Source organism: Apteryx mantelli, chromosome 12 (genome assembly GCF_036417845.1).
Source record: "Apteryx mantelli isolate bAptMan1 chromosome 12, bAptMan1.hap1, whole genome shotgun sequence".
Lineage (NCBI taxonomy): Eukaryota > Metazoa > Chordata > Aves > Apterygiformes > Apterygidae > Apteryx > Apteryx mantelli.
Genome location: NC_089989.1, coordinates 6,275,710 through 6,290,062, shown reverse-complemented (window position 1 = coordinate 6,290,062; position 14,353 = coordinate 6,275,710). Strand labels below are relative to the sequence as shown.

The following is a 14,353-nucleotide window of genomic DNA, read 5'->3' as shown; positions in this document are numbered from 1 at the left end:
TATAAATGTGCAAGTTTCTTCAGGCAAACCCTCTGAAGAGAGGAAAGCAGAGTGTAAATAATGTATCCTACCATGTTTTTCCAGCTTTTATAGCTTGTAAAAGCTTTAGACTTTGGTCAGTGGTGGTATGACAGCAAGTTTTTAATATCTGCCACAGTAGGCAAATTAATTTTGGTTCCAGTTTTGAAATGCTCTGCATTTCCAAGACATACCTCTAATCTTAACATCTGCTTTTCACCACTTCTTAAGCCACACTAACAAGGGAGGTTTTCTGTTTGTTTCTGCCTGTGAAAGCATTTATCGAAGTATGCTGCAACCCTGGAGAAAGGATCACATTTGTGCTATACAAACTACAGTTAGTAACACCAGATATAGTATATCAGGTATACACTTTTAACACTTACCATAAACAGCAAAACCCATACATGTTAATTGTGGAAAAAGCTAATTCCTTTCCACTATTAACTTGTTAATAGCATCCCCATACTTATGAATTAGTTACAGTTAAGACCACCATAATACAATTCGTATTACCTGGTTTAACAACATACTAATACAAGTCAACTCACTGCGACATTAGATAGTGGGGATTTACGCTGACAGTTACAGCATAAAATAAGATGCATAATATGATTCTTCTACACACCTCTCCTAGTCACAATAAATTTTATATTTCTCACTACAAAACACCTGGTTGTTAAGGACAGATCCTTCAGACCTGTCTCCGCAGGACCGAATATGACTTACACTAGGGTTACTGCTCTTGGCTTTGGAAGCAGATTTTGTGCGCACCCTTTTGGACTGCTCATGGTCTAGCTCCAAATGCTCCAAGCGTTGGGTAAGGGCCAGTTTCTGCTGGATAGCCATCCGAAGCAGCGAGTTCAGAGTCTTCTTCTCATCTTCAGCTGCTGCAAGCTGCCGCTGCATTTCATCCAGCTGTGTGACATATTCGTCACATCTGCAATGAAATATATCAATCTTTAGCAATCCTGTTTCCATCTACAAAACATGAAACCCTTGTGTCCGGCAGATATAAGCACAGTCTGATAGGTTTGCAGTTGCTTGCATACACACCATTTTAAGAAGGAACTTCAGCCAAACCTGGAGAAAAACACAATTAATTTCTACTGAGGTTCTTACAGTCCCACCCTCAGCACTTCAGTTCATGCCTTTCACATGTAGCATAATTAACAGCATCCCTGGGAAATGAAAGTATGGAGCCTGGTGTAAAAGTACTCATGTCTAAAAATTAACAATATGTACTAAAGCTAGTCTTCTGGATGTAGTGAGCAGGCAAGATACAGTCAATTTAGTCTCTTGACTTACCCAGAGAGAACATCAATTCTAAGCTTTAGACTGAAAATGGAGTCAGAAGGGAACAGGAGGACCAATAAAATGACCGCTACTAAAATGACAATTAATACCATCTGATCGTCTAAACTTCATATGCTGTTACTTCAGAGAGTCCAATAAGAGATTTCCAGTGGTGACTGAACAGCATTTTTAAACAGAAGTATCTTTCATAATTCCACTTTAACCTACTCTGACTCCTTATATAAAATGCTATAATTAGCATTTTATTACTGTTTTGTCTACAGTAAGTGGCCATTATATAATTGTTCTCACCATAAAAATTAATTTTGAAACAATTAACAAAGGAACGGAGTGTTACTGGGAACCCTGCAGGGGAGGGCGTATGAACGCCTGCAAGCTGTTTTATCTGCAGTCCCTTTCACAGAGTCTGGAAGCTACTTAACTTGCACAGTGCATCATGAACTATTTTAAAAATTAAGGTCTTTATGTGTAAATGCATGTTTACTGCACATCAACATATTATGTTTATGGGTAGAGAAATAAATATCCATAGGTACCAGTCAGAATTTACAGTGGCTGCATCTGTAAAATACAACTTCTTCATAAAAGAAGAAACATCTGCAGAGAAGTTCCTTTTAATGTGAAACTGGAAAAGCCCCTGACTTTAAGGGAGATTTATCATCATTAAGTAATATAAAACAGACTTGGGGGGGGGGGGGGGGGACACGAAACAAAACTGCGTTCACATGCGGATTCATCAGCTGTGCTTATAGCACCAGGTATCAAAATCTGCTCCCCTGACTTCAAATAGCAGGATTAGGTCTTCATCCTAATTGTATTTGCTTGGGAGGGGAACAGGGGAAAGGGGAAAAAATAGTTTTTTTCTGAATACAGTGGAGATTATACAATAACCCAGAAATATTCATATAAAATCTGCATGGACTACAAGTGCAGCGTAGCTTAGCATACCAGAAGGCTTTGAATTTAGGGCCACTCTGTGAGCAGGAATCTATCTACCCATAAAACTGTATATCCTGCTGCTGAATTGACCACACTTGTACCATGGAGCACAGCAGGACCCCAGAGAGCGAGGTGTTTGGGGGTTTCTTCTTTAAACAAATATAAAGCTAAGCTTGCTTGAATCCCAGCACTTGCCCTTTCCCTTCATAGCGAGACGAGCTTCACACAGCAAACCAAGACACGCTCCTCAGTGAGTGGAAGCAGACTAAGGGCCAGATCTTTCCAGTTTACCATTAGTGCTAGAGAGGAAGGTGAGGAAAACAGACTGAAATGGCCCTAGGAGGTCTGGAAAGAGGAAAACAAGTCTTGGAGGCACAGCACTCCTTCCCTTCAGCCTCTCTTAAGGGAGGTGGTCTGCGTCACCAACGCCAAAGGAGGAAACGGCGACACGGATGAAGAGTTCAGGGCATCGCTGCTAACCCCGTGCCCCGTCCTTCTGGATCGGCAGAGGCATTTTCTTCACAAGGCACAGACCAAAGATAACCCAGAGGCCTGGGGGCTACAGGGTTTCCCTCCAGCTTTTAAACACCCTTGCCACATTTGAGGGAAAAACCACCTATCTGGTTATATCACAAGTTACCTTTATCTTTGTTGTTGCTGTTGTTTCCCCCCCGCCCACTCCTCAGACCTGATTCCTTGAAAGCTCCACTGCTACAAACCAGGGTAACCTCCAGAAAGCGTTGCCGATCCCCGGAGGAGGGAACTGCAATAGCTTCAGCAGGATACGACCTGGCTCTAAAGTGGCATGTCCTCTCTACCCGTGCTTCATTCCCAGGCTGCGCAAAGAGGTCTGAGCAAGGCGAGTTTAGAGGGAGTTCCCCCTTCCCCAGCTCCTTTCCTGTGAAACAAAATGTATCTGGTTTTTTGTTTTGTTTGGGTTTTTTTTGTACAGAACAGAAAACTAATTTAGCCCCCGGATTTCAGCTCAGTGAGGCTGTGTCACGCTTGCTGCAGCCTGTTTGACTTCCACTAGACAAGCGCTAATCAAAACCAGCAAAGGCAAGAGCAGCAGATTTCTTGTCTTCCGCCTTCAGAAAACAAGATGGGAAGAAAACAAAGCCATTGCAGTACAGCAGAGCAGGGACTTCCCACACAATCTTGCTAATGTCCCTTAATCCTCATCTCTAAATTTCTGGTATTCCTCAAAGGTCTCTTGATCAAAGACAGTCACTTGCACCAAATCTGATAGCTGACTGGTAACATGTTCAAACGCTTGTCAGCATCTAGAAGGCAGTAAAGTAGTTTGCAAGTGAGCTAAGCTATAATTAAAGCACAATTTTCACTCCAAAAGGTTATTGTGCAAGTCACTACCTCATCAAGCTTTCTGCCAGCACAAAGGTTTAAACATCATACGACTCCCTTAAAAATGGCAAGGCATTCACTATTTTAAATACCTAAATTAGCTTTTCCCATTTATGCTTCTTCCATTAGGAGTGGAAGGGAACCATTAGGTTCCCTTCTTCCATGCAGGGAGTTTTTCCTTCCTATTCAACAAAACATTGTTATCAGTAGTATACATGCAGCTGCCCTTTTTACTGCACCTGAATAACTATTCTCTCATATGTATAAGAAGAATGGGGAGAAGGAGGAGTGTTAACTAGTATGAACGCACACGGTGCATCCTGAACCTGCTTTCCTGATCTTTAAGCCAAGAGAAATGATACAGCCAAAAAAAAAAAACCCCCAAAACAAGCCCTTGCCCTGATGCAAGCGTGGCTGGCCAGGGTCAGAGAAATGCTGCATTATGCAAAATAGAGCAACAGTTCACCTGAACACGAGCAGTGAAAAGTCCCAGGGTTTTTACTGGAAGTGGATGCAGACATTGCCTGCACATGTAGACTGGGATTTGCTCTGCTTTCCTTCCTGCTGTTCTCTGACTCCCAATTTAATTTTCTCTAACAAAAAGGTTAGTCTCCCTAAGCACTATAAAAAACCCATAACCTCTAGCACTACTTTAGCTTAATGCATTATTACAATCAGCCCTAGCAGCACACTTGTGTGGTATGTGCACATATATTTTGCTGCTTTGCAGATAAAACAACAAAATATCCTTCCTTTTTATAATTTGCAGAGATACTTCCCAGCTGTATATTATATGCAAAAGCACTATAAGGTCAGAACACAAAAAAAATCTTTGTTTTAAAAGCACCTTTGAAACAAATATAATTGAGCTTTAAGGCTTTAAAGAAGAATATTAAATTAGCATGAGCCTGTTGTGGATTTACACATTCATATTTTTAAGTGGATATTGAACAGAAAGTTTTGATGTTGCTTATTTTCTTATCACTGGTAATTAACAGCAACAAAAATAGGAGCTTAAGTAAACATCAACTAGATTAAAAAAACAAAAACCCACCAACAACTGAAACAAACACCTACCTACACAGAGAAGAAAATATCCTGAATGTTGAATATAATGATGAGAAATTAAAACATTATCTGGAGCCAAGTTATCCTTTAAAAATGTAACAATGGGGTTGTCTCATTTTGAAGAGCTGCCTACCACTACTTCCTACAAACATCTGTTGTACCTTATTTCTGCATACCTCTTATTAAGCTTTAATGTGTAAGATACTTGCTAACAGTTATAACTAAATTCACTATTGAACCAAGATTTGTACTGGAAATAAAAATGTGACCAATTGCACCTGGATATAATAATACTTTTTCCCCCTCCCCTGTAATCAGTATGAGGACTTTAAGACAATTTTCCAAGAAAGAAATACTGCTAGACAGAGACGTGACTGCAGGAGGCTCCTTGAGAGAAACATCAGCTACTTTAACTTCTACCTCAAGAGATTAAGCTGTCAACCTACATTAGAAATTAGAACATGGAGGATTAAATTCTCAATTTTTCTTCTTTATTAAAAACTGGGAAACATATTAGCAGAGCAGCAGTTAAAATGACATGGAAATGAACATTGCTTGAGCTTGGCTGTAAAGGATATTAGCCACCTGCTATTTCAAATAGAACCTTTGTAATATAAATTCATATTAAAGAGAATTGTAAACTCCCCCCACTGTGAAAAACATCTCATCTACAGAGAGAGCAGCATTTTTATATTACTAAAGAGGAACTATAGGGAGAAAGATTAGGCTATTGAATCTCCTTTTAGAAGGTGGCCTTGCACCGCGGGTTAAGCGTGACAAATCCACCAACACTGTGCAGACCACGCGGTACAACAGAGCTGTGCTCCTTAGCACTGAGGATAAGATTTAGAGTCGGTCTATATACTACTTCAAACTTTAAGTGGAGGGCCAAGGTTTAAATAAAGACTTGTCATAAGCTCACCATGCAAGATATACAGAAAACGGAGGCTTGTTATTAGGCATTGACAGCAGAAGACAGGCATCACAAAATCACAACTAAATCACAACTATTATCCACCCCATGTGACTAAGCTGGTCTCCTCTGAAGGTGTGCACACTGAATGGGTTTTACATATCCACAAAAATAGGTAGAGTGGGTGGTTTTTTTTGTTTTTTTGTTTTTTGTTTTTTGTTTTTAAGTAGGAGGAAAAGTATTAAAAAGCCTAATCCTGCAAGCATGACCAGGGCATGCTCAGTAGTCCAAATGAAGCTGAACCAGAATTCACATAGATCCAACTGTGGGACCAAGGCCCTCTGCCAGGTCAGCATCTGAAATACTTTTCATGAAGTATATTAAGCCCCTCTTGCCTTGAGTCACACTGCGCAGATGAACTCCAAGCAGTAATGTGTTCAAGGATCTCTGAAGAGCAAAACAAAGCATGAAATCTGAAGAAGGCAGAAGAACGAACGGCTAGAATTAGAAAGTCCAGGATTAGAGATAAGCAAGCTCAAGTATATCTGGGGAAACCTTAGCCAACTACTAATTTGCAATTAGCTCTTCAATATCTTGCATTGAAAACTCACCTGAATTGTACATTTAAAAAGAATAAGCGTTATGGCCCTTATTTATATAAATCATTGGATTTTCATTAAGAACAGACTATAGTTTATAACCAGCCTATAGCTGTCTAGATAGTTTATAATCAGCCATATGTAATCAATAGCCATTAGTGAGAGCTATTAAATATAACTAGATGATAAATCTCTTTTGTAGTTCAAAACATCTGGGAAGAATTATCTCCTGTACTCAGGGGCACCAACCAGCTCCACGTAGCTGGACACTACAGCTCTTCTAAACCTCTGCTGATAGAAACTCTCACCGAGACATCATAAACTTTTAGGGCAAATTTCCTCCTCCTGAATTCAAAAGAAAGCTCCTTTCTTTTTTTACATTGAGGATGAAATTAGCTATCCTATCCCACTAATTAGAACTAATTTTTAAGCTATCTCACAGGCAGGATATTCTTCCCACTTCGTCACTGAAGGGAGCAGCAAGGGGTGGAGGATCTAAGCTTGAACCCTCCGTCCCTCTCTTCACTACACCGCTGCAGCTGGGTACATGCTCTGTTCTACAGACTACGAGCACTGACACCCTGTGCCTATTGCCAAACCAGGGGAGATTTCCCTAGCTAAAAGACTACCGATACAAGTAACTGCTGCTGAGGTGTTTCCCATATAAGGTACTTCAAAGCAACTCTTCCCATTTTGATGAAGAACAAAAAGCAGACAAGCTACATGACAAGAGCTGGCATTTTCTTTATTTCAAATGTTTCTACAGCACCACTATCATATCACAGGAACATCTCCTGTGTTTTACTCTCTGTAGAGCAGCGTTACCAGACTTCAGACAGAAGGTGCCAAGGCACACAGGAATTAGTGGTGTGGACATGGCCGCTTTAAATGGGAGAAGAGTGGGAACCGATTTTTGCAACCCAGGTCCAGGGTCTATCTACAAGGGGCACCAAGCTTGGACCTCGACATATCCAGCATCGTGTGTTATACATTTCAATTGCCAGAAGCACTAAAACAGGCACTTTAGTGTTATAAGCATGACTATGTGCAAGAAATCACTGCTGTCTGTTGGTAGCATGTCTATCACACAGTCTCGTTACTCTCTCATGGGTGCTGGCAGCCCGCACGCTTTCTCTCCAGACATCATTCATCATCTCTGGATCTGGCACCAGGAACAGGAGGCAAACCCCGTTAATCCAGGCTGGAAATCCCACTCCTGGAAATTTTCAAAATCACATTTTCTGTGTCTGACTCCTCTGCACATTTATCCCATGGAATATTTTTAGACAAGTTGAATACTTGTGTGTGGAGTCCAATAGAAAGACCCTTTAGCTATAATTCTCAGTCCTGTAACGACTGCACTGCACTTTGCTTAAATTTAAGATCCTTTATATTCTGCAGGCCTTCAATGCCCACAGACACAAGAATACTTTCCTAAATACCTTGGATACTTGGAAGACCAATCTGACAGAGCTTGTATGATGCTGAACTGAAGTACCTATATGTTTAAAACACTTTCTCCATTAATGAACAACAACTAGCCACTAGTCTGTGTGTGGCAGAAACCATGGCTTTGTTTCTTTATCACTATTACTGTCTTATAATTTTAGTCTCATATTACATGCTGTCACTCTTTCCAGCACTTTCTAACATTTGTCACTTCTCTTGCTGACTTGTTACAGAGTTTGTCTCTCTCTTTATTTACTGTTTACGCAACACTGGAACACGGGGATACCTATTAATTATATCTAGGCACATTTGTTCACTGCTCGTCAAAACCTTTGCTCTCTGCTGGGTTTCTTAATTACTATTTTAGAGGGAAGAAAAACATCTGTTCTCACATTATCCTTGCTTGTTCTTCGGTTCTGGGAAAGAAACAGGAAATACATGAACAGCAAACTTGAGGGGGTGAAGAGGTATCCAAAGTCATTGCTCAGAGGCAGCTAGAGGCTGTCAGGGTTTATTAAGTCAAGTGCAACTCCACGTGAATAAAACTGTATGGTTTCCTTGCCTGTCCCTTAGCAAATAAGTCAGTGAGGAGCCAGCTTGGCTGTTTTTAGCCCCCTTTACTCCAGCGAGAAGAGCTTGGCTGTAAGCTCTCACGCAGGGGGCACTTCCAGAGAGAAGAGAATACAGTGTCCTCCCATGTGGGCACATAGCACTTAACGTGCAAGTTAAAGAGACCCAAGAGACTTGCAGTCTAAATCAAAACACAGAAAAACTGCAAAAACATAACATGGGAAAAAGAAAGGTAACAGCCACTCTGTACTTTTGTTGTGTATGGTTTTTGCCAATTTCTGTATTTAATGGAGTTTTTGGAAGGATGCTTAGTTAAAGTCTAGCAAATCAACCCCAAGGGAAAGACTAGCATAACAAAATGAAGTAACCTTTCCTTTTTTAATGCGGAATTGTTTTAAAAATGCCTCCTTGTCCAAACTGTGGCCAACTTTCCTTAGTGTGTTCTCTTCTTGGCTACAAAGTGACGGTCACAGTGACCTTGTATTCTTCATCTAACCATCTTTTAAGGACCAGCTCTATTATTCTAGCATTGTGGTCTCAGTTTTTAACTTCAATTTCTAGCTGCTGAATCAGTGTACCTTTGCTCTGATGTCACTCCCAGCGTACTCTGGAAATTGCAGATTCAAAGGTGCTCTTCAGGCAACTACTGGAACCCTATGGTCTTCTTACTCTCTCCTTCCTTCCTGAAAAGTTTAGCTATACCAACCTCTAGCTTAATTTCAAGTTAGATTTTTTTTCCTATCTGTTTTAGTACTGTTTTTTTCCCCACATAATCAGTTTTAGGAGCTCTCTTGCAAGTTTGAAAAAAAAAATGCTTATAGGCAATGTAGAAACACACAGTGACCTACAAGAGGAGGAGGAATCTGTGCTTCACTCCCACCCCAAATCATCAGAAAACAGGACATATTTACTTCAAGTTTACTCACAGCACTTGGGAGAAGCTCGTTGTCTAGCAAAGAAAGGAATTGGACTTTCATCTGACACAATGCTTTAAAGGAAAATACATCAAATTTTCTCAGATTTGTTATTAAAACCCTCTCCTCACACTTAAGTACAGCTTTATACTGTTCTACACAGAAACCTTTCAATTTTGTTAACCCTCTAAATGGTTGTTGCAATATTTTTAAACCTACCGTAAAATAGTATGGGAGATTAAATATTTTTGCAAGGAAACACCATCAGCAGCTTGGGGCTCTGCGCTCCATTCTGCACCACTTTGAAATGACCTGAATACCACCAGCGATATCTCCCCCAGCTTGGGAACTCCGCTTCTCATTTGCTGCTATTTCCTTATACAGTGCTGTTAACTTAGGGCTTTGGTTACATTAACCTCAACAAATGCTCAACAAAAATTTTGAAAGTAGCCCCTTGATTCATATACGATTCCAAGATAAATACTTGAAAAAAGGATCCTGGCGAGATGAATTAACTACATATCTCTGCCCTTTACACTTATTTGTATTAAGAGATACAGTAAAGGCTCTGAGAGTAAGTGCTGCATTTTAAAGACTTTTTATGCCTTTTGAAAGCTTACATTTAAGATTTTACTTGAAAACAAACCAGTTATCAGTTTATGCTATATAAGGTAGCAATCACCTATGGAGAATTTTTACTAAAAGTAGCTTGTGTGAAGCTGTATTTTCTTTTTCCAACTTGCAAGGACTTATTCTTTAGAACACAAGCACATACACACCCCAGGTATTACTGCAGTTTCATGTTGCATGTGTACTCTAAGAGTGACCCCTTTCTTTACAATGTTCAATCTCCTCGTGTAAATACAAGTTATTCTATTTTAAATTCATAAGTAAATACATTCATAACCCCCCAGAAACAATAACCACAGTAGTGTATTTTGTATGATGAACTTAGAGAAACAATATTTTGCAAAATATTCTTTCAAAACCTGCTCCAGATAACAGGTAAACTACAGAAGCCAGATGGTATCCACAAAAGAGAAGTACAACTTCACGCCTTGATAATAAAGCTGCAGCTTGCACCCTAATGAACATGTGCTGCGTGGCCAGGCCTTGTTGTTTATTTACACATTTAGCACCACCCAAGCTGCCTATTAACGAGTGAGAACCTACTTGACAAAGTAGAACAAAAAAAGATGTTCAAATTCGCTTTGCATTTTAAAGGGAGAAGTGATTGCATCTTTAAGGGAGAAGCGATTGCATCTTTTTGCTAGTGCAGGGAGAATTTACTAATGAAACACCAAAACGCTGGATTGTAACTGGTACATAAATAGCTACTAGAGTCTAATTAAGCAGATAAATTCCACTTTCAGATCTACAGGGCAGACTTTAATCTGGTCCAAGTGCTCTTGGTCTGTTTGTACATACAATAGCAACACACGTGTGCTGACAAAGAAAAGCTGGACTTCAACAATACAGCTAGTGCCTGTACTTCTCTGCAGTATGCATGTAATGTAGTACTTGTCTTGATAAGTCTTGGTTTATTCCTTTGTATGACAGCTTAATTTCAGGCTCAGTGTTGTTTAAAAAAAAGAAAGAAAATAAAAAAATAAAAAAGGCAACAGTCTCAACAGTACCCTCACTGCTGGAAGCTATTAATTTGTGTTTTGCAAGCCTTCCTTTGTCTCCAGGCTCAGGTCCTGTTGTATTTTCATTACTTATTAAGAATAGCTGATAGTATTGTCAAATTAGTAGGATTAACCTACTTTAAAAAGGAAATTAGGTCAGTTACTATTTTCATGCCCAGCCTGTATTGTTTCAACTTCACTTGCATCCTACAAAATGGGTGGTTTCCTGTGGAAAATACAGATTCGTGTGCAACAGTTGGCTTCATCCCAGACTCACAAACACAACACAAAAACATGGCAGGGTGAAGGCCCCAATCACGTTACAATAGTCTCTGCTGATACAAACCTTCTAGCCAGAGAAGAAATAAGACTTACTGCAGACTGTTATGAGGTGCTCCTTTATCAGGTTGTTTGCAATGGTTAAGAAATAATTTGGGCTGTTACACACTTCTGATATTTGAATCGCACCTAAAAATCAGACTCCAAATAATTTTCAAGGTTATCTTCACCAAACCCCCCTAAGAACATGCCTTCCAAGCCTACCTTCCTGAAGCAATGAATACTTAGATGAAACAGCTACTGACAGTAGAGAAATGCATTCAGCCTACAATCAAGCTACTAATCCTCTCTGACCAGAGATCAAGTAGGGATTTATCCGCAGTAATAGTTTTCGATTACTATTACAGCATCCGATACAAAAATACAGGCTCCTTCTAAAAGTTAACATACTGAAGGGAAGCAAAGCTTCCAAGTGTCCCGGTAGCAATGCCTACGTGTGATTAAGTTGCGCTTGCAGTCTCCTTGGCAGCTACAGTACTCGACAAGCCGGCGTGCATTTAGCAGTCCTGAAAAGGATGGGGCACACTGAGAATGATGTTCTGTGCAACTGCCCCTGCCTCAGGCTGGCTGCGAAATACCAAGCCCAGCTAGTTATCCGCCAGGCGATGCCTGGGGATTCAAGTGCTCAAAAGATGACAGGCTCTGGGGACCAAGACACTGCTCATTCCATCCTCAGGTTTTTGGGTCCTCCTTGTGTCACACTGCTCTTGGCCCCCTATTTTTTCACTACGGTTATCAAATAGAGCATAGGGTCAGAAATGCAAATTGTTCATTTAAGCAGGGGAATCTGTTGTGCACCCACAGAGCGAGTCCATTCCTGCCGCCTCTAATTACACACAGCTCCCAGCAAGAGCCAAGCACAGAGCTCTAAGCCTGCTGCCTTCAGAAAAGCTTTTATTCTGCCTCCAGTTTCCCTGTGCCAGGGAATCCTCCTTACTGTCTTCCCAGTAAAAGAAGAAGATTGACTTCCTTATGATAATAAACTAAGGAAAACAGAGGGAGAATTATCCCTCCAGCATTTCTTTTACAATTCTTCCTCTCCAAACCACTTCACAGTCACTCTCTCACTTTCACACTGCGGCAGAAAAATTAACATGTAGGAAAAACATACTGCAGTTGCATATAATTTCGACAGCGAGCTATCTGCATCTAGGAAAAATAACTGAAAATTAACAGTACGTTTTTTCCTCATTCCTCCCAGTTTCCAGCTAATCTATAACTAACAATGAAGAAATTGCAATTTGTGCATATTAATTACACTCCATAAAAGGAAAGATAGGGGAAGGAGAATATGACAAATCCCAACAGTGCAGGGCATTACTTTCTCTAGAATAACAGGCTCCTATAATTCAATCTTTAGCATTTCTTGGCATCCATTTCTCCCTTCCATGCTCACCCACGTGCAAGGATATTGCGGAGATAGATTGCATCACCAGGAAGCGTGAGATTACTCAAGGGACATGAGAGCTGCTGCAGAACCACCCCCACAAAAGACAGAAAAGCCTCATAAATCCTCACAAACACCCCTGTGATTCCTTACTGTGGTAGTTTTTAGCAGATTGCAGAAAAAGTCTTTTCTGTTTAAAAACAACTTATGCAGAGCAGGAGGAGAACCAGGCAGCATTCAGCACACAGACTCCCCACTACCCTCGGGTTAGCTTAAAAGCAAGTCCAGGGAAGTAGCTAAGCATCAAGTTACATTAACCGCGGCCATTACAACCTCTCTCTTCTCCGTGTTCTTTAGGCAATGCATGAAATATGCAGGCAAATCAACATCACCATGGGTTGTCTTTCTGAATGCCAAACTTGGACTGACTACTTTTATCTAAAGTTTTGTTTTGTTTTTTGTTTTTGTTTTCCAGGATGACCTCCACTCAGGAGCCAACTGAGTATTTCCTAGCTGCGAAGCAGATCTGGATTTTGTAACAAGGTTTTGTTTCCTCAATATTCCCCAAAAGAAATGTGTAGATTTGAAAGAGGAAATCAATGACAGTAGCAGTAAGCAATGTGCAGATCAAAATGGCATTTATCACTTGTACAGCACATGATGCATCAGCAGGTATTTTTTGTCCGTTCACACCACAAAGCACAGCTAAGAAAGGCAGAAGCAAGTTCTGAAGACATATGCAACCCTGATCAGCTCACAGGTAAATGAAATGACAGAGGTGCCAACTGCAGGATGAACAACCTGAGGATATACATTAAAGTTTGCTAACAATTTTACTTTTCTCTGGGTCACCACAGGTCAATCAGAGCCACATCATCACTGTGTAATAAACGCTCATTTTACATTCTTAAATGACATTCCTTTTGAGAGTTGAGGGCTTCAGGAGCTGGGGATAATCTGTCTCCAAAATTTCCTAAGTAAATATCCCACACCAAATTCTTGTTTTGTGGCAACATACTATCGCTGGCATTTTCCTCATTGCCAGGAACACACCACAGACACACTGTAAGCAACAACCTTGGGAAAGGCACCCTCCCACCAATCCCTACACGAGCAGCCTTGCTACTTGCAGGCAGCATATTCTGCTCTTCCCACACACAAGCCAGAAATGATGCATTTCTCAAAGAGAGTTCGTATGTTCTTTACCTTGTAGCAAACATTGCTCTCAGGGAAGAGAAGGTAGCAGCATCTTCTTTCAGAGCCTTCAGCTCATTGCGCAGCTTCATCATCGTCTCCGTAACCATAGCTTTCTCATTTTCATACTTGCTTTTTAGGTTGGCAAGGGCGACCTCTGCAGTCTGTTGTTCACCAAGAACAGAAACGTACTTGTTAATAACAAAGCCTTTCACAAAGTGGTTGGCTAAGAGATTTCTCATCACCATTCACATAATGAAACATTTGCTTAGCACTGGAATGTTAAACTTCTGGCCAACTTCTCTTGTGCAGATTAAATAAAATTGCATTTTTGAACACTAGAAACAGATCAGACATATAGGGTTCCTATTCCCATTAACCAAGCAAATGACAGCAGCATCTAGGAAGTTACAGAAAACATATGTAGTGACACTTATCTCCAGCTATTAAAATAAATTAAACACTACATAATTCAACACAAAACATAAAAATTCTGTTTACTATCTCTATATTTACACATATTCAACAATAGCTTGTACAGCTCTCTAACCTTCAAAGAGCATTTTACATATCTTCTATTTTGGAAGACCTTTACATGAAAACATGTGCAAAAGAAAATTTTGAAAGTATCTATTTCTTAAACAACACTACCCTTA

General features: G+C 40.3%; 1 protein-coding gene across 3 annotated transcripts in view; it reads right to left on the bottom strand.

The window, feature by feature from the left end:
• BICD2 (BICD cargo adaptor 2) overlaps positions 1–14,353 on the bottom strand; it is a 113,798-nt gene that overhangs the window by 13,595 nt on the left and 85,850 nt on the right. For all 3 annotated transcript variants that reach the window (XM_067303781.1, XM_067303782.1, XM_067303783.1), the window contains exons 6-7: positions 13,710–13,861; positions 748–958 (exon numbers count right to left, since the gene is read on the bottom strand). In XM_067303781.1, the coding sequence (XP_067159882.1) occupies positions 748–958; positions 13,710–13,861 (363 nt within the window). The remainder of the gene's footprint in view (positions 1–747; positions 959–13,709; positions 13,862–14,353) is intronic.